Source organism: Phodopus roborovskii, unplaced genomic scaffold (assembly GCF_943737965.1).
Source record: "Phodopus roborovskii unplaced genomic scaffold, PHOROB, whole genome shotgun sequence".
In the NCBI taxonomy this organism is placed as follows: domain Eukaryota; kingdom Metazoa; phylum Chordata; class Mammalia; order Rodentia; family Cricetidae; genus Phodopus; species Phodopus roborovskii.
In genome coordinates, this window is record NW_026125391.1 from 21,271,666 (window position 1) to 21,298,587 (window position 26,922).

At 41.5% G+C, this 26,922-nt stretch overlaps 1 protein-coding gene across 2 annotated transcripts in view; it reads left to right on the top strand.

The window, feature by feature from the left end:
- Camkmt (calmodulin-lysine N-methyltransferase) overlaps window positions 1-26,922 on the top strand; it is a 353,466-nt gene that overhangs the window by 294,395 nt on the left and 32,149 nt on the right. The window contains exons 5-7 of one of the 2 annotated variants that reach the window (XM_051175205.1): window positions 929-983; window positions 2,044-2,107; window positions 8,960-9,026. The exons of the other annotated variant lie outside the window; for it this stretch is intronic. Coding sequence (XP_051031162.1) covers window positions 929-983; window positions 2,044-2,107; window positions 8,960-9,026 — 186 coding nt within the window. The remainder of the gene's footprint in view (window positions 1-928; window positions 984-2,043; window positions 2,108-8,959; window positions 9,027-26,922) is intronic. 2 annotated transcript variants of the gene reach the window in all.

The following is a 26,922-nucleotide window of genomic DNA, read 5'->3' on the forward strand; positions in this document are numbered from 1 at the left end:
TTCATTTTCGCTCCCCCCCTTTCTCAGAATGGGAGGGGGAAACAATGTTAAGACTCTAGTACATGTCATCTAAAGAGGGCAGTTCAGAATCCAGGGCTCAGCCCTGAAAGCTGGCATTTCCTAATCTCATTGTACTTACACTGTAGCCAGCAAGCAGTGGCCCAGGGTGAGAATGTCGCACATTGAGGGCTGATCTTTAGGCACAAAAGGGGAAAGTGAGTACAGCATGGCACACTCAGCCTTAACTCTCAGCCCAGCCCTGACTCCAGCCCGGCTCTGCTGGCTTAACCACATTATGTCCCCGCATTGTTTATTTGCTGCTTTGGGCTGGGGTCAATTGTGATCTGCGTGTTAATTGCTGGATGCTCTTTGTGTAATTGTGCTTTATGGGGGTCGTTCAGCTTTCCAAATTGTTTCAGCTTTTTTTTTTTTTTTTAAGAATTAAAAAAAAATCAGGATTGCATTTATTTGTGTGCTGTGTGTGACTCTAACATAAGTTCACACACACTCATATATATATTCTTCGTTTACTTGTCTAACTGGTTTTGAAGGCATGAATGTGGATTAACAATGTTATCCTTCCCTAACAATTATCTTTCGCTACTCTAGCTAGTTTAGTTCTAAAAGACAGCACCATTGACAAGGGGAAAAAAGGGGAACCTTCTCAGATTTTTTTCAGCTCAGCGGTGGTAATGTTGCAGTGAACGCTAATGAGGGGACCCCCCACTGTTTTGCCTGCTTTGTGACTTCTCTATTTCATAATTATTTTTAAAATGCAAAACGACATGAGGTAGCCCAGTCATGTCTCCACAACTCCCTGGTAGTGTCCTTCTTACTGCAGATGGTAATTTGTTCTTGTAACATATATATGGCTCTGACCATTTTCATCTAATTTGTATGGGTTCTACCATTTCTTTCTCTCTTTCAGGGACCTTGCTGTGTGTGAGCTCGGGGGTGGCATGACATGCTTGGCTGGGCTCATGGTAGGTCTTTTCTCAATTCCAATCCCATTCAGAGAGAGGAACAAAAGGAAAAATGTTCCAGGGCCTCCAACTGCTGGGTCAGAGAACCGTCAACAGCATCAGCTGCGGTCAAGCTGCTGGGTCTTGAGAGACCTTCTAGATTGACTTACTTTCGGATCATATTGATTTTATGGTTGCCTCGATGAGCAGAAACATTTTACCTCAGTGTAGTCAATATCGCTTGTTGTGACATTCCAGGCCTCGCAGTTTTTCTTTGCCATAGCGAAAGCTTTTTTTTTTTTTTTTTTTCAGATTATAGTCCCATTTGCTAAGATACAGGAATAGCCCAGCGAATCACAGTTGGAGCACCATGAGATAGCTGCTAATGTTTTGCCTGCATTATTACACCAACAAACATGATCCAGAGCGCTCAGTAATTAGATTCTTTTGAATTAGATTGGCCATTCAGGAACGACGTTCCCCATTCTCTGGGTTCTGAGTCATGTATTCGGGAGATATTATGTAGCAGCACAGTGCATTAGACAAGTTTTTATGTCTCTACAAATAAAAGCATATTGTTACACTGATTGGCATTTGACAAACCTGTCGCTCTTATACAATGTGTCGAGGTTACAGCCCAATGTGCGAGCATGTCAAAGCTCACAAAAAAATTACCCTCACAAAGCCATCTGCCTGCAATGCAAAGTTATATGAAGGGCATCAGGCAGCCAGACAGAAGCCGGCTGAAAGGCGGAGTGACAGCCTTGTATGATGGCTCTACTAGATAAACAGGAGCCCACAAATGAAAGCCTCTCAGAATGCCATCATCCGCTGTCACAATGCAATTACCGAACAGAATGATAGCAAGATAGAGGCTCCCGCAAATGGAATGATAAAAGTATTGACTGATTTGATTGAATGATTAAAATAATGCAGACATAAAATGAAAAAAGATTGAAGATTGTTACAGAGGAATAGGTGAGGAAGCATGATACTGAAGGCTTGTCACTTTCTGTCTTCACTTCCACACAGACAAGCATATTTGCTCATTGTTTGCTGTACTCCTTTTTTTTCCCCCCAGGTTGCTATTTCTGCAGATGTCAAAGAAGTTCTGTTAACTGATGGGAATGAAAAGGCCATCAGAAGTATCCTTATTCAGATAGAAAGCCGGTTCGTTGTGCCCATTCCCACCCCCCACCCCACCCCCGGGCCGAGTAACAATTGATATAAAGAAAGACAGCACGGGGTATTAAAAAAAAAAGAGCTCCCCATACACATGATCGGTAATTAAGAAAAACTAGAGATATATGGATTCACTGCGGTTGACTGCGTGGTGTGTTCCTTTTCACAGGGTTTATGGACACGTCTCACTGAAGGAGTCTGTGTTCTGTGTGCCTCTCGAGGCAATTCAAAATCTTATCTCATAATTTTGAAGCATTCTTGCTCTTTTGTTTTCATTAAGACCGTCCAGCACGAAACTGATTAAAATTATTGTTTACCTCATCTGATGTTGCCTGTAAATATTAATGTCTAGCTTCTATGCCTGTGATACTACACACGCCAGTCATACTGTACCTATGCTAATTGCTGAGGAGTTGCCTGTATCTATATCCCCTCCACTGGAAACGGCTATCGGTTCTTCATTATCTCCTTTTATTTAGGTTTTAAAAGCTATCTCCTTTTTTTTTTTTTTCTGCTATGCTATTACAGTTCAAACCCATTATATTAGATTATACTTTACTAATATGTACACAGAGTTCAGAAAATTGAACTGTACTTTAACTAAGAAAAGTAAGCATAATTTACGGCTACTTTAGCAGCCTAGCAGATGTGTTCAGGGCAGTTAACAGCCGCTAGAAATTGAGAGGAAAAAGTGGAAGATCTGTTTGCTTTGGATTTTTTTTTTTTTTTTTTGACATGGTGAGGAAGACAGGGCCCTTATTTGAATTTTTAGTTCCTTCAAAGGCTTGAGGCAGCTTTGAATTTTGTGGCATTTTACATAAAGCCTATTTTTGATTTCCTTTCCTCCTCCCTCCGCTCTGTAATTTTTTTTTTTTTTTAATAAAATCCAAAGCAGCTCCATCAGCCGTTCACATAGGAGGAAGAAGGAAGAATGGGAAGTATGGTAGCTAATACTGTTCAGCAGCTCTGCAGAACCCCACCCAGCTAATTGCCTGACAGCCTTAAAAAAAAAAAAAAAAAAAAAAAAATTCAGGAAGGAAAAACAGCCAATCACAATCTTTGCCTTTCACACCAGGGAAAGAGATGACAAAAGGTGCTTCCTTTTTTTTTCACGTAGGATTTTTAATCATGATCTTGAAACTGTGGCAAGTTTTTCTAAATATTCCTAATATTCCTGAAGACAGCTGCTGCTGATCCATCCACTCTGCTTTATTCTGGTTTCTTCTGTGTCGGTATCATTTCACCGTGCTCCTCCTCGTCAGGGAGCAGAGAGCAATGGGGGCTCTCAGGTACTCCAGCTCAGCCCCACGCGGTGTCTTCCTGAGGGTGGAGAGACAGGGATATTGAACAAGAGAGAGATGTTTTGGCGACAGAAACTTTCAGATTGGTCCCAGTACCCTGAGATCTTTATCCCCCTGAAGTCACCAAGTGACTTTATTTAATAGCACCAGAAATCAATTAGAACTTTTTACCATCAGACTGGGGTAGGGGGGCAGCATCTGGAATCAGTATGTAAATTTAATGGTACTAAAATTATGATTGAACTAAATCACAGAGTGTCCAAAGAAGGGAAGCCAGGTTTGTGTCATTAATTATTATCGCACCTTCTCTTTGAGCGGTAAAGATGCCAGGCCAGCTCTTGAAATCAGAGAGGAAATCTCAGATTCTGCCATTCACTCTGCCGGCCTTTCAAAGAAATGATTGGTTCAGCCCCCTCCCAAGAAAATGGATTTTTAACATTTGGTCCTCAGAGGCTCAGCCCTGAGAGTGCTTTATTGTGCTGGGTTTTACAATGGGTTTAATATAGCGGGGTGCCAAAGGGCAGGAGGGAGAACCTTACAATGTAGATGAAGTAGGTAGGTCCTTTTAGGATGCAGACCCAAACTGGCCGTGTGTTTCATTTCATCTCTTAGAATCTTCCTGATGGGGTTTGGTTTTTACGATGTGTGCGTGTTCCATGTTTGTGTGCCTTTTTTTTTTTTTTTTTTTTCTGTTGTAAGTAGATCTAATTTATTTTAATTAAGAGAAAAAAGCATGCAAAAGCCTTAAAATTGGCAATGTGGTTTCCTGCTTTTAATACTAATGTTGTTCTTGATTTGAAAACAGCTTACAATAGGCATGCCTTGTAATCTGTTGTGCTGAGTGAGGTTAATATGAGTGACTCCCCTCCCCATTTGTGCCCCCCCATCTCTGTAAGAATCACTCACTCACCAAATAGCATACTGTCAATGCATATAGATCTAACAACTCATTTAGAAATCACTGTTTGTGTCTTTCCTTTAAAATTTTAGGAAGCCCAAATTATATAGCAGTTGTAGGATATTATCCAAAAATTACTTTCCAGAAAGTAAAGGTGGATGTCAATAACAACAAATTAAAAAAAAAAAAAAAAAAAAAAAGGAGAGACATTGCCAGAAGCCAGCAAATCTCTAAGCAAAGCTGCTAATTATTCTTAATGGGCAAGATGAGCACATTAAGAAACAAATGAACACGCCAGAGAAATGATAAAAATCAACCTGGCAGACACTCATCACCCGGGTATTAGCCTTCGTATTAGTCTCATCATTTTAAAATTGTTTCGCTGTCCTTAGCTTCTGAATGGAATAAATCCAACTAGTTTTATTTACTGGTTTCTTTAAGCTTTTATCATTCTGAGCTTTATTTATTTATTTATTTTTTAGGGAAAATAACATGTTTTGTTATCTCATTATTTCATTTCAGCTTTGTTTGCTTTTAATATGTGAGGCAATGGAGAAGTTAGTTCTGGACCTATATATCATAAAAGCATGCTAGCCAGTTATGTGGGTGTTTATCTTTCTGGAGTGTACCAAGGATTGGCTGTGTCTCTAGGTCTCTGTATCTTGACCCCGGAAAGCTAGCCTAAGAGCTCAGATTCACTGGGAAGGATTTACTATCTAAAAGGAAAGTAAGTCCTGAGGTACAATGAGCTTTCTATCTTGAATATTTTCTCGGACTCATGAGTAGGTTTCCTTAAGGTTTTCGTTAGTCCTTAAGGTGCCTCACTGGCTTTAATCCAGGGTCCCCAACCTGAAAACCATCTTTCTCTACAGATATAATCTAATCTGTACCCTCCAAGAATACAAAGGATAAGTTAGAAATGGGATCATCTGGTTTACCCAGTTCTCAATTTTGTTTTAATTATTGTTTTTTGTTTTATGAGTGTAGATGTTTGGCCTACATGAATATCTGTGTTCTATGTGCATATACCTGGTGCCCATAGAGGCCTGAAGAGGGCATCGGATCCCCTGGAACTGTAGCTACAGATGGTTATAAGCCGCTGTGTGAGTGCTGGCAATCAAAGGAAGCAGCCAGTGCTCTTAACCACTGAGCCATCTCTCCAGCCCCTCAAATCTATTTTAAAATAATGTTTAAAAAAAAATGTCCTTTGGTATTTCCCTTTTAGTGCTGTAAAGAAAGAAATTCCTAAGTTTTATTCACATGTAATAACTACTTGATGAAGTGTTGAGGTGTGTAGCTGGTGAGGACAATGAGAAAAGAGAAAAGAAAAGAAACGGCAGGCTAAATTCTGATTGCTGGAGAGCCCTCTGCAAGCTATAATGAATAGAAGTAGAACTGGGGTATGGAGAACTTGCCTATAATCTCAGCCCTTGGGAAGTGGAGGCAAAGGTCTTTGCAAGATACACACGCACATCCACATACCCACACACAGATACACATGCAGATATAATTTAAAATGAATTCTGTTTTTAAAGAACAATACTGGGGCTGGACAGACAGCTTATGGGTGCTTTTCAGAGGACCCAGGTTAGATTCTCAGCACTCACTCTATGGTTCACAGCTGTCTGTAACTCCAGTCTCAGAAGATCTGGTGCCCTCTTTTGGTCCCCAAAGACACTGGTCACACACATGGAACACATACATATATGTAGGCAAAACACCCATGTACATAAAATAAATAAGTAATTTTAAAATTAACATGATTCAAAACATATACACAACTGATAAAAAGTAATTTATTACAAAGCAAGACCAATATTTTCAAGAGCATTTTACACAGCTATAATATGTGCAATTTGACCTAACAGACTTTTGTTGTTATTGTATATGAGTATATATTTTAAGAATAAAAATAAGCATAATTAGAATGGAGCGTCACTCCTGACTTGTGCCTTAATCAAGACGGAAGCTGGAGGTAGCCATCTGGCTCCCTCTGAGCCACACACAGTTGCCGTGGCAAAGGAACTGAGTGAGACAAGTACCCCGGCTCCATCTCATCCAGAAACCAAAGGAAGGCTTTCCTGTCACCCAGCCCCTCCCACTGAGAGTTTCTGGAAGGTGGATGCAGATCACAGAGCACAACTGGGTCTGTTGTGTTGAACATTATCCTGGTCATATTGACTCAGTTTGATTGGATTTCCTTTATTACCCTGAGGTGACACAGGGAGATGATAAAATCTATTATTGGACACAGTGCCATCCAGAAAGACCATCAAAATCTGACCTACGGGGTGGGAGAGCGGAATATCAGAGTTTATCTCTGAAGGTAATGTTTTAACATAGCACGGCCACCTATTCTCTGTGATTCTTTTAATATATTTCTAAAAGCTCTTCTGAACTACAAAATATATTTCCTGCCCAGTTCTAAAAATAAAGCAGACTAAATACTGCAGTGAATTTTTCATTAAAAAAAAAAAAACCTCTAGAATATAAATATCCATGCTTGCTACAGCCTGACCACCTAGAGTCTCGGGCTTATAAATTGTATAAAGTATATAGTGTTAAGATGTTTACTAGAAATTATTAATAGGTTTTCTCAGTTATATAATTTAACTTCCCTGTGACTATTTTATAAAAAAGTATTACCTCCACTAACAAAATAATATGTTTTGCTTGATAGATTAGTCATGTACTCATAGGACGCTACAGGTGTGCCGGGCACATTATAGCAGGCAGTTGGATACCATGGAAACTCGAGGTTGGGTGTGGCTAGGGGAGGGGACTTAATAAAAAACACTTGTCAGTTGACTTTTACTAATTTTGTGCTTCTCCGAATGAAGATGTCAGCCGTCCTTTCCTGTAAGATACTTCATCTAGAACGCTCCTGAAATAGACAGAAACCGTAGGCCGATGTGTCATTTTAGTTAATCAAAACAAGTAGGGAAATTAGTCTCCTTTATTTTTTTAATGAATGTAATTTAACGGTATTTAATTTGCATACAGGAAAGTTCACCCAGGAAAAAAAAGAAGTCTGCATTATGGCACTTTTGTAAACCTCTACAAAGCCCATCATTAGGGGACCTAATTGATTTTCCTTCCTGCTCCTGAGGGGAGGAGAGCTATCCCACATACCTGCTTATTCACTCAGAGAAGAATGGGTGTGCCTGGCGGTGCAAGCAGAGATTTGGGTTTAAGAATCCTGTGGTTCTGTTCTGGCAGGGAGATCTTGGCCAGTGTTTGCTTTGAACATTCAGGAAATGCGTTTTTCCAAGCAATAGGGGAACATCGCTGTCTGCCTGGTGTCCTCCCCATGGGCCCAATTTCGTTCAGCTTGCAGCCTTCAATAGCATTATTTTAGTTCCTGTTTATTCAAACTTGCCATACTCCAGAAGGGGGATTGTGGGGCGTCTTATAGAAAACGTGTCAAGTCAAATAAATGAGAAGTGGGGGCATTCGGAAATTAGGAAATCAGAGGACTGTGGGGAAGCCAGGGACAGAGGTCAGCACAGAAAATAAGACCACAGGAGTTTCTGGGTGTCAGTGTTAGTATATTCATTAGGCTTTGTCAGTCCAGGGGCCAGAGCAAAGAATGAAATGGCAGCATTCACAGAAAGCTGTGCTGCCCATTGTAGATCTGAAGTCCAGCTCTTCCTGGTGTTGAACTAGATGTGTTCCCCCCCCCCAAGGGACTTTAGATGTCATGCAAAGTTTCTATAATATGAGCCCCATGTCAGCGCAAGGTCACAGGCCAAAGCAGAAGTTCTTCAAGGGACCTTCCCTAGTGTAGACAGAGGTTCTATTTGCCTGGTCCCACCGCCCTTAGTCGCAAATAAACACACAGAGGATTGTATTAATTATAAACTGTTTAGCCAATGGCTCGGGTTTCTTACTGGCTAGCTCTCTCTTAATTATTAACCCGTAACTATTTATATATTTCTACATGGCCGTATCTTCCTGGAGAATGCCTACTGTCCTATCTTCCAGGCAGCTGCATGTCATCTCTCTGGCGACTTCTCTCTGCTTCCTCTCCCCAGCATTCTCCTTGTCTGGTAGTCTCGCCTATACTTCTTGCCTGGCTAGTTTTATTCATCAAACAATTAAGAGAAACGTATATACAGAAGGACATCCCTAGAATGGTTTTCTTCTTCCATTTGCATTTCCTCCGAAGATGCTCCAGATTTTCCTCCATCCCTTTGCCTCCTCCCAAAACTGTCCCTGCTGCTCATCTCCCCTCCCCCTACAAGCATTTAGGAGATTGGAACCACTTCACACTTCAATTAGGAAAGTCATCATAGGCTGCCATTGCCCTCCCCACCGACTGATGGATGTCTGTCTGTCTTTGGATGCCCATGTTCCCCAGCAGTGCCCTCCAGCACCTATCCCCTGGGCCCTTCCACGGCACTACCTAGGTGTCCCTCCCACAAGTGTTAAGATCGCAAGCCCGAGAATGGAAAGATCTTGCCAGCACTGAGTCGGCGTTTCATGGCACAGCATCAACCAGTCATGTCTTTTTCTCATGTTGAACCCACTGTGATGAGAAGCCAGTGTGTTTGTAGGTTTCCGTGTTAGTCCGTTGATGATCACTGCAGACATTTTCTTAACTGTGCCCCCCCCAGATGTGAACAGCATCATCGCAAGCAATCAGAAGACTGGCGTGTTTAAGGCTCAGAAAGTATCAAGCTGGTAAGATACCTTTCTGTTTCCTGTCCGAATGAAAGCAACTCTCGGTGGAAACTGCTTTCTTGATGCTGTGGATTAATACAGTAATAGTAGATCATGCTTACTGAGCTCTGTTCTGATCAGTAATACCAGTTCTGATCACTGATACCAGGCACTGCTCTGGGCACTTCACATGTATCATCTCATCTAGCCATGGGAGACTCCCACAAGGCAGGCAGACACTCCTTCAGTAGATGAAAACACCAGAACTACATATGGTGTGGAACACTCAAGTAATGCATTATCCACTGAGTTAGGGACACTTCTTGGCTCAGGAGAGTTCCGTTCTGTTTTGTTTTCATTTTGTTTTTTTAATATTTGTTGGTGTTTTGCCTGCATGTATGCCTGTGTGATGGTGTCAGATCCTCTGGAACTGGACTTTCAGACAGTTGTAATCTGCCATGTGGGTGCTAGGATTGAACCTGGGTCCTTTGGTCCAGTGCTCTTAATCACTGAGCCATCTCTCCAGTCCACTTGATGGTTAAGATTATGCAGTATGAGGTTGGGGAAAGCCCAGCTTGAGGCCTTCTTAAGTGGCTCTATTCCAGTGGCCCTCAGCATGGGCAGTCTTGTACCTCTAGGGGATTCTGGCATCCCTGGGAAGAGTCTTTATTATTTTTGTGATCACTTGAGGTCAGAGCAGATACTGTACCTACTGGTTTCTACTGGTCCTGATGCTTAATGATGGAGATCACTCATAGCTTTCAAAATACAGCAAACTCCCCAATTATAGAAGCAGGTGGCCTAGGGCATCAATAGCGTTAAGGCTAAGATATCTTCATCATCTAGTCCCTTTCAGTTCTGTGCGTTCTTTTTTAGGCTGGTAGAACTGCTTTCCCCTGGTAGAACCACTGTGTGCTCTTTGATGCTCCACCCTGTGACCAGTTGGACTAAAAGGAGAATGTCATCCATTAGTACACATGAAACAGCTGTATCTATGCATTTTCCTTTTGTCCATTTAACTACAGTTTCTGTCACAGTAACAGTCCCATTCGGAGTTATCCCATCTTTCATATTATTCTGGCATCCTTTGGTGTTTTAAGTTTTCTCTCTGTTGAGGACACTTGCCTACCCTGACTGTGTAGTTTGAGAAAAACAGTTGGATGAACAGACACAATGAATAAAAACCAGTGATGCTGGGAAAGATGGCATGAATCTGTAATCTCAACACTCGGGAGGGAGACTTAGTGGAGCCCTTCCTCCATGGTTCACACAGCCGTTTCCTTCTGGAAAGGACTTCATTTTGGGACATGCTTCTCAACCTGGTCTTTTAGTTATCAATCAAAAGTGCATTTTCTATGTTGTTCTCATTTACATTTATTTAGTGCTTAAGGTCATTTGTGACCATTTGAGGGTATTTCAGCATATGGAATCAGAGAATAATAGACTTCAGTTTCACGCTGTGCAGTGAGATTGTGTTTTTACAAGACATAATGTTGTTTACTGGGTGTTAATAATCACTAATTAATAAACATAGCTAGAGTTCCAAAATATTGCATTTTAAGGAATAAAAATGTCAATTATTCAACTTGGGGCATGCAACAAAATTTTCTGTTATCTCTTCATAAAATAATTAAGTTACATAAAGTGAAATGTTTCTGTTCAGCACAGGGTAGATCCCAAATGCTTACTGCCTGGCCTTTGTTCAGATGTGTCTGCTCTCAAAAATGCTATGCCTATATGTATTCTTCTGATACATGGGGTGACATAAAGGCAATACAGGGTGCATTTCAGTAATAATACCAGATTCCCTAATGAGAAGTGCTTTTTTATTATTGTTTGTTTATTTTGGGGTTTTTTTTTCTACCTTTATCAAAGACTAATTGTGGTCAGTTTCCTCTTTTGTAAAAACTAAGAGCATTTTTATCCAAAGTCTTCTAAAGAATCGCAGGAAGCCAGGAGGGGCTGGGAGATGGCTCTGTTGATTAAGGGCTCGTCGTGTAACCTTTAGGAACTGAGTTCAAATCCTTAGCACCCATGTTAAAACAAGCAAAAAATGGTTCCATGGTATGTACCTGTAATCCTAGCACTGGGGAAGTGGAGACAGGAATATCCTTGGATCTGGATGGCCAGCCAGTCGAGCCAATCGGGCGAGGCTCAGGTTCAGTAAGATATTCTGTCTCATAAAATAAGGTGGCTAAATGATTGAGGGAGACAACCAACATTGACCTCCAGCCTTTATGTGCATATACTCATTCACACTCCAACACACACTCATACACACATACACATTCATATACACACACACACTCCTCATACACATACACACACATACACACGCACACACACACACTCCTCATACACACCCCAACACAAACACATGCACATCTCAACACACACCCTTATACATGCCCCAACACATACACATACTCATTCATACACACTAATACACACCTCCAAACACACACATACTCTTACACACCCCAACACAACACTCACACACACCCCAACACACACATTCATGCACACCTCAACACACACATACTCATGCACACTCATGCACATCCCAACACACACACATATACACATACTCATACATACCCCAACACACCCCATATACCCCAATACACACATTCATACACACGCCAACACACACACAATCATACACAGCCCCAAACACACACATACATGCACACACTCATATTCACCCCAACACACACATACTCACACACCCCAACACACACACACACATACACACTCATCATACACACTCCCAAACACACATACACATATACTCTTGCATATCCCAACACACACACACACATATACACACATATATGCACATCCCCAAACACACACACAATACTTATATACCCCCAGCACACACACTTCTACACCCCCCAAACACATACACATACTCATACTCACCCCCAAACACATACATATACTCATACACACTGCAACACATACACACTCATACACCTCCCCAAATACACACACACACACACAAACACACACACGTTCTCATACTCACCCCCAAACACACACATATACTCATACACACTGCAACTCATACATATCCCCAAACACACACACACACATACACACACACACACACACACAGGAACACACACAAGGTGGGGGAGGGCAGGTGAATAAGTGTGATCTTATAGGAAGGAGCTGCTTGACCACCTAACCTCCAGCAGCTGAGAAAGGGAAAGCCACCAGCCAGTGCCACAGTAATCAGAGTTCCCCTTTCTGCGTACTGCTTTCCCACCCATAACCAGTACAATCCGGGTAAAACTATTAGTTCCATGAGAGAAGAAATAAAAGGAAACCATTCACAAAAGAGCTCAGATATAGTTCAATATTCTTTTCTAGTGCCTCAATGCATATGCAGAATTTCTCCTCCAAATTGGAGGTGTGGAATAACAGTAGCGACAGATAACTAAGAGGTATTTACCATAGCTACAAAGCCTACACGTGAGCCAAATATTTCTGCTATTAAAAAGCACTTCAAAGCTTGACATGAAGTTTGTAACAGCTGAATGTCTCTTGTGACTTCATTTGCACAGGAGATGTTAAAGCTGAAAGGGAAGTCATGATACGAGAACCGTGAGCCTTCAAAACAGGGCTTTTCGAGAGGAATGAGAAGCTGCCCAGAAATTTGACTGGCAACCCATGCTTTGATTCCCCAACTCAGTGTCCTCAGTAAATGCTGTGGTTTGTCCTTCAGAGGTCATCTGATAAAGGCTTGGACCCCAGCCTGATATTTGACCCTTGTGAAAGGTCCTTTGATTCCCTCAAAGGTGTCTGGACCCATAGGTTGAGAACCACTGCTATACTCATCAGACAGTGTAAACACATTATTAGTGCTTATTGGCAGGGTCCTTTTGCAAGTGAGAGGCTGTGACAGGTGTTTCATTTAGCCTTGTAGTAAATCTGCCCCAATGTCAAATCTCCTCCCTTGTCCTATTATTTGTTTGTTTTTGAAACAGGGTCTCACTATGTAGACCAGTCTGGGCTTGAACTCAGATATCTGCCTACCTCTGTCTCCCAAGTGCTGTCACTCAGCCTTTTTTTTTTTTTTTTTAACACTATCATGCAGAGTGAAGGTGGCACACAACTTTAATCCCAGCACTTGGGAGGCAGAAGCAGGCAGATCTCTGAGTTTGAAACCAGCCTGATCTACAAAGAGAGTTCCAGGGCATCCAGAGCTACTCAGAGAACCCTATCTCAGAATCCTCTGATACACTTTTGTAAGGAGTAAGGTTTTTCCTCCCGCCGCTAGTCTGGTCCCGCTGCCACGCCAGCCCCAATTAACACACTGAGACTCTGTATTTGATATAATTCTGTTGGCCCATTACTAGTTTCTAATTGGCTAGCTCTGTCTTAATTATTAACCCATTTCTGTTAATCTAGTATTTCCACCTGGTCTTCTCTTAACCAGGTAGCCGGCATTCTGCATTCTCCAGACTCTCCGTCTTGACTTCCTACTTCCTCTTTCCTCCTTGTCTTCTAGTCCCTCCTATCTCTCTTTCCTATTGGCCAACAGTGCTTTATTCATTAACCAGTATGAGAAACATATATACATAATGGCATCTCCCATCACACTTGAATCCAGTTTCACTGTTAAACACCGAAGTGATGCTTGTGAAGGTGGGGCAGCATTAACACTGGCCAGTCAGGGATCCACATACATGAAGCATTCTGCACATGCTATCTGATGGCTCTCCTGTCCACCCACCCATGCAACGGCTCACTCATTTATCAAATGAATCTAAGGTACGCCTTTGGGATTCTAAATATGGAACTGTTGGGAGTAGTTTGTGAACAAAGGAGCCATACTTCTAAATAGAGTGAGAAATTCATGAAAGAGCAAGGCTGTTTACAACAGCTCAATTGTTGGGTTTATCTGGAGCTGTCTTCAAAACCATGACTCGAACAAAGAACCGCTTGGAGCTTTTGACATCTGTGTGTTTCTGGGGCTTCCAGAATCAGTGACTAGCATCTTCTCCCAGTTAACATTAGTTAACGGTTAACACTTTTAAAAATATTGAACCAGCCCTGCTGTGACGGAAAGAGTAAATTTCACCTAGGAAAAGCAATCGTTCATATTTGTTTGAAAGTTTTCACTGAATTTAATCAGTGGCTCTAATTCTTCATTAAGCCAGTTTTTGTAAGCTGTCCAACTTGTTTTTAGGGTTTGTGGAAGCCCTTATGTTTTTTACTTGTGTGGGGGAACACCAGGGTCAGCCTGTGGTCCCATCACTATTCCTGTCCAAGATTCATGGCTGCCTTCTAGTCTGTTTCCTTTAGAGGTTAAACTAGCATCCATTTGTTACCTTTTTCAAGCCTCTGCCCTGACTCTCATCTTTCTACTGTTCCCCAGCCTCTCCCTTCTCCTTCAGTTGCCCATACCCCCTGGGTTTGTTTTCTATCACCATCACAAAAAAAAAAAAAAAAAAAAAAAAAAAAAAAAACCGAAGACATTTAATTCATACAGACAAAAAGGATTGTCCTTGGTTTACCATTTGGGAGACTCCAACCGATACTGAGTGATTACATTGCTTTGGGTCCTTGGGGGTTGAGACAGATGGCAATGTCAGAAAGCATATGATGGTGCATACTGCTCACCTCATGGTCAGGAAGGAGAAGGAAAATGGGAGAGAGGGAATCCAGGATTCCCAGTGACCTAAGGCCTCCTGCAAGACCCTACTTCCTACTGGCCCCACCTAAGGTTGGTGGGGACCAAACCTTAGCACAAAGGTCAGAGACACCGCCAAGCCGTAGCATCTTATCGTTCTTAGGAGGCTTTGTGGTTCCAGTCTCAGGTCTTTGTCAATCTCTTCCCCTATTTGTCCTCTGAAATCAGTTTTTCTTAGTGGCTCAATGACCCATTCCCTCAGCTTCATCCCACTCTGTTCTTTCTTTTAACTGCTATTGGTCTCGAACTCGTCATGTTGCTGCTGGAGTGTGCTGGCTGTCTCCATGCTTGTTGGTCTGTCCCTTTGCTGACAGGTATTTTGATAACTTTCTGTTTTTCAAGTGCTGGCCTAAGTGCTAGTGACACTTAGTAACACTGGAGAAATAGCACCCAGGAAGTCCGTGCCTTCTTGGAGTTGACATTCTAGGGAGGGAGGAGACTGATTTTCTTGAAGACAAGGATTCTGTTGAGTGTGCTTTTCCCATTCCCTGAAGCAATTAGTGTCTTTGCTCCCCAGAGTGTGAGAGCTTTTAGAGTTTGTATTTGAAAGACGTGGATCCGAACAATTTTTTAGTGGAAGGAAAGTCAGTCCGGCAGCAGCTTCTACATCAGATAGTGACTTCCATTTCAGGATGGCTTCTCAGGCGGGCGTGCGCAGTGTCTGTAGACAAACTGACAGCGTGAGTAGGCATTTATCTGCTCTTTGTCAGGTTGAAGAGCAAGGTTAGTAGAAGGTAACTGAGATAAGGCAGCTGAGGGCTCTTTAAGAAATTTTCTGATAAAATATACCTGTTAGTGAGTTTGGCTAAAACTAGGGCAGCGGAATCTTGAGAGGTGCAGAGAATTCTAGAAATGCTACACCCCTGTCCCTCCCTTTGCTATCTAGCATACAAGAAAATGAAATTACCATGCGCAGTAGCTTCTTCTCAGTTAGCACTTGGGCTGGTTTGCCAAATTTTTGAAAGAGCCCTGGTCCCTACCCTCGAGTTTTACCTTGAAGTAAAGGTAAAGCACCCTGCAGGAATGCTACCCAGTGTTCTGTATTTCCATGCAGTCCCCTTTTAGTGAAAAGGAGCCAGACTTTAACATTTGGGGACATTGTTTTTAGGGACACTCCTAAACAATAACATTGCATTGGTTCTTTGCAATTTCTGGTCCCTACTGGTTACTAAATAAGGTCCAAATCTTTTACCAAGAACTTCTGCATTCCCCGAGGACATGTCTTCCAGTTTGAAGAGACATGTCTCCTTTTCTGTTTTCAAAATTCAGAACTATAGAAATAATACATCAAGCCCCTGTGGCCGTAGCTCAGTTGGTGAAGTGTTTGGTTTATAAGCACAAGGGGCTGGACTTGATCCAAGGTTCCCGTGTGGAAAGGCCGGGCATGGAGAAGTCTTCTATAATCCCAGTGCTGGGTTAGCAGAGGCGGGAGGGTCTCCGGGGCTCACTAGCCAGCCAGCCCTAATCACATCTGTGTACTCCATGGGAGTGACTTTGTGTCACCAAACAAGGTGAGCAACTCTTGAGGAAGGACACCCAGGTTGTCCTGTGGCCTCCCCATGCACATGTACACAGACGCAAGCACACCTTCATACCCACACAAAATAAACACGTCAATGAAAATGTCTTTATTTTCAAAGGAGTTCACTTTAAAAGGATAGAAACCTGGACTAGAGAGACAGCTCAGCGGTTAAGAGCACTGACTGTCCTCCCAGAGGACCTGGGTTCAATTCCCAGCATCCACATAGCAGCTCACAACTGCCTGTAACTCCAGTTCCAGGGGAATCCTACACCAATGCAGGCGAAATAAAAATAAAATAATTAAAAGGAAAGAAACCACCTTCAAGACATTTGAAAGTAACTATATCGCAGTCTCTTGTGAAGCATTAACCTAACTCCCACCTTAACAATGGGCATTAATGTCTCTATGAGAGGATTCTGTGTAACTTACTGTAACCCAGTTGTGTATTTTCGTGATTCTTGCTTTTCAGAATTTTCAAAAAATTTGTTAGTAACTTTGTGATATTGGCATTTTCATTGTGATTGGAAAAATTTATAAACCAACTCACTAAACCTTGACATTTTAAAAATTTGAATCTTCCTGTTTAAGAATGAAGTGCTTTCTTCCAAAGATGTTTTGCTGGCATTTTCATTTTGCTTGCTCATTTTATTTCTGGAAACTTTTGTTGGGCTTTTAAATAGAATTTCTACTTGTATTGTATTGTGTTGCATTTTCCTTCCTCCTCCTTTCTTTCTTCCTTCCTTCTTTCCATCCTTTCTTTCTATTTATTCATACAAGAGCATCAAGTAGCCCTTGAATTCACTATTTAGCCAACAATGACCCTGAACTTCTTAATTCTGCCTCTATCTCCCAAGTGCTGGGACTCTATACTCCGTTTATGAATTGCTTTGTTTTATTTGACATTGTATTTCCTAACTTGTTATATTTATTTACATATATAGACATAAGGGTTAGAGGTTTCCCTATGGTACATGTTCAGTCCCATTGAAAGCTCTTGGTAGAGCTTCTGTAGTCTCCCAGATAGGCACAGGCATCGTTTTCTAGTGATTAATAACACTTTCAGTTTTCTGATTCTTTTACTCTTTCCTCTTGTATAATTTAATTTGGTGGAAACACTCTCTTTGACGACCACTGAGTATCTGTGTTGGGAAGCCTCCATAGTTCACCATTTAGCATGATTCAGCCTTTGAATTGGGGTATTTATTCACTGAAACCTGCTTTGAGATTCTTATCATAAATATAGAACTTGGGCAGATGTCTCTGCAGCATCCATGGAGATTATCAAATTGCTTTTCTCATTTCTCCTACACCTATGACTATTAACAGGATTTAGCAGTAAAATATACCTGTTTCTAGTCACTCAGTCATGTATCTAGTTGTTTTCATGTGCTGTTGTTGCTGTGCACGCGCGCTGGTGTGTGTGTGTGTGTGTGTGTGTGTGTGTGTTTTGCCACTGCATGCATGTGAAGGTCAGATAACAACTCTAGGGAATTGGTTCTCTCATGCTGCATGCTAGCTGCATACATACTTCTGTGTAGTTCATCTACATCCCATCTCACAGTAGGAATGTTGTGGCTATGGATAGGTACCACTGCATCTCTCTTGTTTGCGTATGTTCCAGGGATTGAACTCAGGTGGTCAGGCTTGCACAGCTGGTGCTTATACATACTGAGCTGCCTCACCAGTCCTGAACAATCCCTTTATGAGTCACCTATAGTACCTTCATAGGTCTAGATCAGAACACCTTTCACTCTATCGTTTTGTGCATGATAGTATGAGTTATAGTGTCAAGAAATAACAAAATTCCCATGATGAAACTATGCATAAAAGTATATAAATATGAAAAAGAATTTAAAACATCAAATTGCAGTTAACTTGCTATAGCAAATGGCACATACTTGTAATTTCCGATTCGTTAGTTGTAGCATCTTGTCACTTGCAGACTGGTTGTCATATTCACAGAATTGTAGATGTTTGAGATAGAAAATATAACCCACTAGTACCTTTTATCCCACAATCTGCCTTCTTTAAGCACTGTAGAATTTTCTGCTCATCAACACTGGGGCCTGAATGTTAGAAAGTCGGTCTCTCTTTAGGACTGAAATGAGTTTACTTTGGCTAAATTCCAGGCTGGGGTGGGGTTTTAAATCAGTCTGGAAACACTGAAATGTTGACTTGGAGCAAGATCCCAAGCTTTGCAACCAGGATCATCCATTGCACTTCCTGGGCCACACACCCTGAGTGCCAGACAGCACTGTCTGCTCTGCAAACTCTCCCGGGAACTGTGGAACCTCCCAAGGTTCTCTCTGGGTTTGTTAAATTCTGCAATGCTTCACAGCTTTGAAGGCTTCCATTCATTAAAGCTGGGTCCAGGCACGGGAAGTAGCTCATTCATAAACTATTGACCTTGTGAGAACCAGATCAGAATTTGATCTCTAGAACTCACATAAACACTCATAACCCCAACTCTTTAGAAGCAGAGACAGGCAGATCTGTGGAGCTCACTGGCTAGCCAGCCTAGCTTACCTCTGGTGGGTTCCAGGCCAGTGAAACACTGTGTTTCAAAAATGAAACAAAACCAACCAACCAAAAACCCTGAAGTTGTCTCCTGGCCTCTACATACATGTACATGTGCTATTCATACAATCATATATACAATACATGCATGTATACCAGCTGCTGTACGCTCCTGAACATTATATACTTTTTAAAGATTTGAGACCTAAGGTACAGGCAGCTTTCTGTTGTCTGAGGTTTATTCTTTTTATATAGTAGAAATTTCACCAGGACATAATCTTGCTTCCTTTTTCCTTTTCCCTGAGCCATATTCCTTGTCTACAAATATAAGTTAATTTCATATCATGATAAACAGTTAACAAGCTGGTTAATCTCTCAAGGAATTTGTTTACAAGACATCCTGCTTTGATTTTCTGTGCTGCTTCCTCTCTTTAGCAAAGGGAAATGTTTTTCCATATGATCTTGAAGCTGGGTGGTACCCCTTGGTGGCAGAGTGAGTATTTAGTGTATGTATGGTCCAGGGTGTGATCCCTAGTACTCAAAAGTCAGCTCTGTCTTTTCTCCACTTTTACTTCTGTGAAGTGACACATGTTCTTTAAAATTCTCCTTTGGAAATAAAGCTGTTTTCTGGAACTAAAGCCAAGACTTGTAGCTAAGGAACATTCTAAAGCCGTAGAGATAGAGGCCTTCTGGGACAGTGGTTTACAAAGTGATCCATGACCCATCCTCATGAAATTTCTTCCAGATACTTATTTTTAAAGTGCAGGCCTCACACAATTCCATAGAGTCCAGACTCGTGAATCTGACATCTAAACAGTGTCCTCAGTTGATTCTCATGTACCTGGAACACAGATCAGACTTGAATAAGCCCATTTTTAGCCCCAGATTATTGCTCAGATTAGTAAACTGAAAACACAAAGGTAAATCTGTGAATGTCCTCTGCTTGTCCTTAGGGCATTTGGATTGAGGACTGTGTTCCCCACTGTGGACACAGGAAAACAGTATGGATAAGAGAATAATTCTAAATAGTTTGTCTGCATCTTGCTGTAGTTGATGTGCTGATTTAATAAAAAGCACATATCAAAGGTAGAAAAGACCATGGGATAACCCAACATTAGTTCCTAAGCAGACTAGATGTCTATCTCTGTACCCTGTTTGTAATTGCATGAGACATTTTTGTTTGGTTGTCACAGTGACTAAAGGTTATTGTTAGTACTAGGGTAATGGTGATAGCAACCACCCCTTGATGCAAATGACAGCCCTACAGCAATGAATTTTTCTGTCTTACCATCTCAACTGCTAAAATTGTCTTGGTAAAGAAATACTAGTGGCAGACCTGGTGAGAAATTGGAAATCCAGGAATATTGCTCACCATTCTTTTATAGCATTCTCTCTCTCTCTCTCTCTCTCTCTCTCTCTCTCTCTCTCTCTCTCTCTGTGTGTGTGTGGGGGGGGTGTGTGTAGGAGGGGGTGTGTTATCTGTTTCACAAACATTCTTTAAATATTGGCATGTGTCTTAGTTGTTCTATTGTTGTGAAGAGACACCATGACCAAATGACTCTTATAAAAGAAAGCATTTACTTAGAGGCTTGCTTACAGTTTTAGAGCATCAGTTCATGATGGTCCTGGCTAGAAGCAGATGGGCATAGCATTAGAGCAGTAGTTGAGGACTTTATATTCTGATCTACAGGGACAGCAGAGAAAGAGAGGGGGGGGGCCTGGAGTAGGCCTTTGAAACCTTAAAATCTTCTCCCAGTGACACACCTACTCCATTAGGCCACACCTCCTGATCCTTCCCCAACCATTCCAGTAGCTGGGAATCAAGCAGTCAAACATATGAGCCTATGGGGGTGGGGGGGCATTCTCATTCAAACCACTGCAAATATGAAACAGTTTTGTTAAAGAATAATATTTTTAGTCTGATTTGTTTATTCAATTCAGTGCAAAAATATAATTTAGTGCTTTCAATAGTCATATCCTAGGGGATATGAAGGTGAGTAAGGCAAAGTTTCTACCTTTGCAAAGCTCAAGATACTTGGACAGATAACAGACCAACCCCCAGGATGTAAATCTGAGTGAGCATGAAGAAGTCAAATGGTAGCGGTCGGGGAGGGTGCTTCATGGAAGGGACAGTCGTTGAGCTATGCTTTTGCAAGTAAGCAAGGGGAAAAAGCAGTTGAAACAGATAGAAAAGGTGTAAAACCAGGAAGGAAATAATTGAAGATGGATGTAGGGTTAGAAAATAAAAAATGTGTGGTGAATTAGGCTAACAACAACAATAGACAAATCAGTTGAAAGTCGTTATATGGAGCTACAGAGATGGCTCAGCAGTTAAGAGCACTTGATACTCTTGCAGAAGACCCAGGTTTCATTCCCAGCAGCTACAAAGCAGCTCACAACCGGTTTCAGGGAATCCCCATACACCAGGTATGCATGTGGTACACGGACATCCATGCAGGACTTGGGCACAGACAGGGGTAAAATGTCATTAGATAGCCAAGAGAGGAGATGACTACATATAATCCCACCGTTTGGGTGGGCGAGGCAGAGAAATCATGAATTCAAGGTCAAACCTGGCTACGAAGTGAGTTGGAGTCCAGTCTGGTTTATGTGCCAAGACTCTTTCTCAAAAAATCCAAACAAACAACAGGAAGGGAGGGAAGGAGGGAGAGATGTCTAGGTTCACAACCAGAAATGTAAGAGAAGACACTAGAATAGGGGTGGCACAAAGCACATGGTGGTGAGTAAGGTGACACTACAAACAGTGAAACAGTGAGGGTCTGTCCCCACAGAATGTTGGTGACGAAAGGAAAGGCAGGGATTGTGTGCAGAGAGGAAGCCACATGGAGGGAAGAGGCAACCATGTGCATGGCAAGCCAGTTCGGCCAAGGAAGAAGAGATAAGCGAACACACATAAAAGAGGGGGACATTTGTTGGGACTGTGGTCTCACTTAGATCTTCTCAGAGCATCTTTCCCAGACCATCCGCGTCTCCAGGAAACACGTCAGAAATACACTTATTGCCCAACCCAAAGAAACGCCATCAGAAACTCTGGGTTTGAAGGCTCACAGACTGTTTGAGCAAGCTGAAGGTTCTGAGAGAGACCTGGTCAGCTGGAAAGCCGTTGGTGTAGAGGGGAGAAGAGGGATTCGTGTCCAGGCCCCAGGAAGGGAGACACTGCTTTCTTTTAGATGGGAGGGAGGGAGAAGCAGATGTAGAAGAGGGGAAAGATGGTTTGACTAACAGGCTTTCAGTAAGCTTGTCTGTTGGGGATGAACACTGGCATGCCCTGGGAGGTCCAGGCATGGATGCTATCACAGCTTCCCAACCCTTGTCTCTTGAAATGTCAAATGGGTCCTCCCTCCTCCTCTCTCCCTGTCCAAATCCTAACTGCAAGATGCCATGCAGTCCTCCCTTCTGGTTACTGTTCCATACCTGTCCACGTACTTGGGGTTAGGTGCATTGTTCAGATCCTTCTTAGCTATCTGTAGCCAGCCTCTTCAAGTGCCTCATCTTCCAAACAGACCCTGTGCTCTGTGGGGCAGTTATAATTTTGTTGTCCTAAAACAGTTCCTTGTTTTGCTGCTGTTCTTGGCATCCAGCGAGGCTCTACCAAAGTTCTGGGATGGTTTACAAGTTCTAGATTCAGATGGTGTCCTTTTCCCTAAGTGTCTAAGCGGCGTTATTATAGACCCTTCTGCCTCGTGGCAGTTTAAAGTCTATAAAGAAGGGAGGGAAGTGGAGGGACAAGTGGCCGACAGGGAGTTGTTTAGAGGAATAGCAGCAATTGAGTAGTTTAGGCGACAGGCTGTGACAGCATAAACATGAAGAGGTGAGGTGAATGAAACCGTAGGAAGGGTCTGCAGGTTCCCCTACAGAAGAGCATCCATGGTGTCCATGAAGAGACTGCTGCAGCCATCCCTGCCTCTGAGAGGGAGCTCAGCGGTCAGCAGACACTGGCAAGGATTGTGTGCGATGCTCAGGGGGTGGGAGCACCTGCTGTTTGTAGAGAGGACCTGGTTCAGTTCCCAGCACCCACATCAGGCAGCTCACAACATCTGCCACTCTAGCTCCCAGGGATCTGATGGCACCTGCACTCATGTGCATACTCCCACAAACACATACACACCTACACATCATTAAAGATACTTTTAAGATGTTTTTGGAAAAAGAATTGTGTTAGAACACTACTTTTGCAAATATGCAAGGAGCTGCTTTTTTCTTTTTTTCTTTCTTTTTTTTTTTTTTTTTTTCCATTTTCAGACAAGGTCTGGTGTGTAGCCCAGGCTAGCCTCAATTCACTTTATAGCCCAGGCTGGCATCAGACTTGTTGCAGTCCTCCTGGCTCTGCCTCCCTAGTATTGGAATTAAATGCATATGCCACCATACCTCACAAGAACTGCCATAACGTTTTGTTTTGTTTTGTTTTCATTGAAAATGTCAGGCTATAACTCACTCACTGCAAAGGCAAACAAATACACACACACACACACACACACACACACACACACACTCAAAGCAAGGCTGCGTTCTCATGGCCATGCTACGTAAATTAGGGTGAGCCCCATCCTCACAAAGTTTATTGCAAGCAAGAAAGACTTTCTAAGACTTTGTCTGGAATCCTTACAATATGAATTTTGTATCACAAGGCAGGAATCTTTGTAGAAGGTGATGACCTTTTGTGTTTCAACCTTAACCTCAAAACCAGAGTGGAAAGAGACAGCGCATTAGTGCAAGAGTAAGGGAAGGGAAATTAATATTTCGAGCACTTATAGCAGTAAGTTTTTCCTAAGAGTTGCTTTCACATGTGCTCGTCTCATCGTGAGCTTTTGGCTTGGAGGCTGGGTTTCGTTTTGATCCTAGGGGTTGAACTCAGGGCTTCCTCTTAAATATTAGGCAAGTTCTCTTCCATCCAGAACCATTCCCAGACCTCATTCAGAGCTCAGTGAGTCCTACGGTGTATAAACCACCATGTCAGCTTCACTGATGAAGACAGTGATGCTCAGAGCATCCTCAACCTCCCTGATGTGTGGGAGGATGATGTCTCTTGCACTCATTCTTTCTGCTTTCTTATCCTGGTGAGACCTACCAGGCTTCCACATCTGTAGCCATTTTTCTGAAGCATGGGAAGTTCTGTGATGGTGGGTTTTCAAATATGTCTAGCCAATGCCAAAGATTTTGGCATTGTGATGCAACAAAATAGAGACAACAAAATTTTTACTTTAGTTTCAAGAGAATCACCTGAAGGATGTGGCCATAACTCAGAGGCTTGATCCAAGTTGTTTTTACAAGCACATCTATACTTCAGGTCATAAAACCATTGGCCAGGCACCTGGCTATCCCTCACATGGACCCCGGTTACCACCTCTGTCAATACCTCTCTACTCCTCATTTGAACCCCATTGTGTGTGGGATTTTGATGGACCCCCTGTTTTGTTGCTGGTGTGAGACTATTACAGATAGTTTCTGAGAGTGTTTTGTGTACAAGCTTGAATACGATCTGTCTCCAGGGCACATACCTATCAGAAAAACAAATAAACCATATAGAAGCATCCATTTGACTTTTTAAGGGATGTGCCAAGCTGTTTTCAAAAGTGCTGGCTGCTCTGTGTTTCAATGGGCAGTGCTGGAGGGCTGACATACCCTTGGAATCCTGTCCAACTCTCCATACGATTGATCTTTTAAATTACAACCATCCTAAGACTATAACGGAATTCATTGGGGTCTTTAAATTTCTCTACTGAATAGGTTTCCATGTCTTTATCTTTGTTAAAGTGTCTATCCAACAGTTTGCTGATTTTTTTTTTTCTTTTAAGTCAGGTTGCTTGTTTTCTTATTATTGACAAATTCTGAGAGTCCTTAGTGTGTTCTGGATATAAACTCTTTGTCAGATGTGATTCACAAACATTTTCTCTCAGCCTGTGGCTGGTCTTTTCATTCTCCATATGCTGTGTTTCAAAGAGCAGCAGTTTTTTCATTTTAATTTTAATCTAATTTACCAATTTGTTACTTGATGGGTCACGCATCTTGTCTGCATCTAAGGAATCTTTGTTTAATGCAAGGTTACAAAGATTTTTCTCCTATATTTTCATTGACAAGTTTTATAATGATAGGTTTTTACATTTGGATTTATGATCTATTTTGAGTTAATTTCTGCATGTGGTGAAAGATATAGATTCAAATTATATTTTGAAATTATGAATAACCAATTGTCAAAACATATTTTATTCTTTTCCCATTCGAATTGCCTCCATTTATTTAGGTCTTATTTAATTTCTGTCATCTTTTGTCAGAATTACTTCTCTTTTATATGTTTAAGCTATTATGAAATTTTATGCTATTATAAATGGTATAGAATTGGAAATTCCCATTTCCAGTTATTTGTGGCTTGTATAAAGAAATTCAATTGATTCTTGTATTGATCTTGTATCCCACAAGCCCGCTACACCCATACTAGTAGTTGTGTTGACTCTCCTGCAGCATATTCTATATAGATTATTGTACTGTCTCCTAAGAAGTGCAATTTGATTTCTTCCTTCCTTCTGGAAGCCTTTTCATTTCTTGTCTTACCGGACAGGCTACACCCTTCGGTGCATTAGGGAAGGTTGAGAGGAATACCCCTTTCTTGCTCCTGAAGTTACGGAGAAAGAATGCAGCAGTCACCATTAAGTGTGATGTTAGCTGTAGATGTCTCATGGATCATGCTTGTCAGGTTGAGGACGGTTATTTATTTCTTTACAAATGGAGCCATGTTGCTGGTCATTTCTATTCTTATATTGCTGACTTTTGTTTTTCCGTCTTAGTTTGTTAGCACTGTGTATTGTACTTGTCAATTTTTAAATATCAGAACAACTTTCTTACATCTTTGTGAAAACCCTACCTGACGTGAACTTCCAGATATGTGTTTATATTGTATGCTGTGGGCAGCTGTGTATGTATACATACAGAAATATATGCGCAGAAATGTATGTTGCCCTTATCTACAGATTCTGGAGTGAAGTGATGCCACTTCCATCGTCCACAACATCAGTGATATGTATCTCCCTCTTCTTGCTTCTCTGACAGTCTCACTAGAGGGTTATCAGTTTTATTGATCTCAAAGAAACTGTTTGGTTTCATTGATTTTTCTCCCCCTATTTGTGTGTGTGTGTGTATGTGTGTGTGTGTGTGTTTCTGTTTTATTCATTTCTCTTCTAATCTTTATTTGTTCCTTTCTTTGATTATATTGAGTTTATTTTACTTTTTTTTAAACTTATCTGGCTAGAACCTGAGTTCACTGATTTGAGGAATTGCTTTCCTAATGTGGTATTTATTGCTATTAATTGCCTTCAAAATATTTCGTGTCATCCTGAAAATTTTCATATGTTGTATTTTCAGTTTTATTCTATTCAAAATGCTTTACAATTTTTGCTTTGGTTTCTTATTTGGGATCTAGGATATTTATAAATATAATATTTACTTTGTCAGTATTTGAAGAATTTCATGGCATATTGATTTCTAATCTATTGTTGGTAGCCACTTTACTTCCATGTGAGAAAGGGTCATAGTTTTGTATGGCCTTGATCCTGCTAAACTTTTTGAGATTACATTGTGATTCATAATAGATCTATTTGAAAAGAATATGAATTCTATCTTTATTAATGGAGCATTTTATAAATATCAATTAAATTAAATTATCTGATTGATAGCATTTCAATTAAAGAGAGAGGAATATTAAAATTTCTGACTGTAACTGGGTTTTGTCTGTAGCTTTCAGCACTCTCCAGCGGGGCCTCTTGTTCCTCAGAGCATAAACTTGAGAGGCTCTAGGCTAGCCTCTTTAACTGGCCCTTTAGCGTGATGAAGCAATCTCCTTTAACACTAGTAACATTTTTACTCCAAAATCTACTGTCTGAGGTTAAAAGATCTACCCTGTCTTTTGACCAACATTGTCATGTCCTCAAGGGCAATTCCTTTGTGGTTTTGTGTATAAGATGCTTTTAATGTAAGCCATAAGTACTTGGGCCCGGATTTGTTTGTTTTTCATCTTTTCTGTGGTACTGGAGCTTGGCCCAGAACCTAGGGCTCTACGACTGAGCTATGGCCCCAACCCTTTGTCATCTGGATTTTTATGATAGGGCCTTTCTAGGTTGCCCAGGCTAGCCTCAAACTTGTGATCTTCCTGCCTCAGCCTC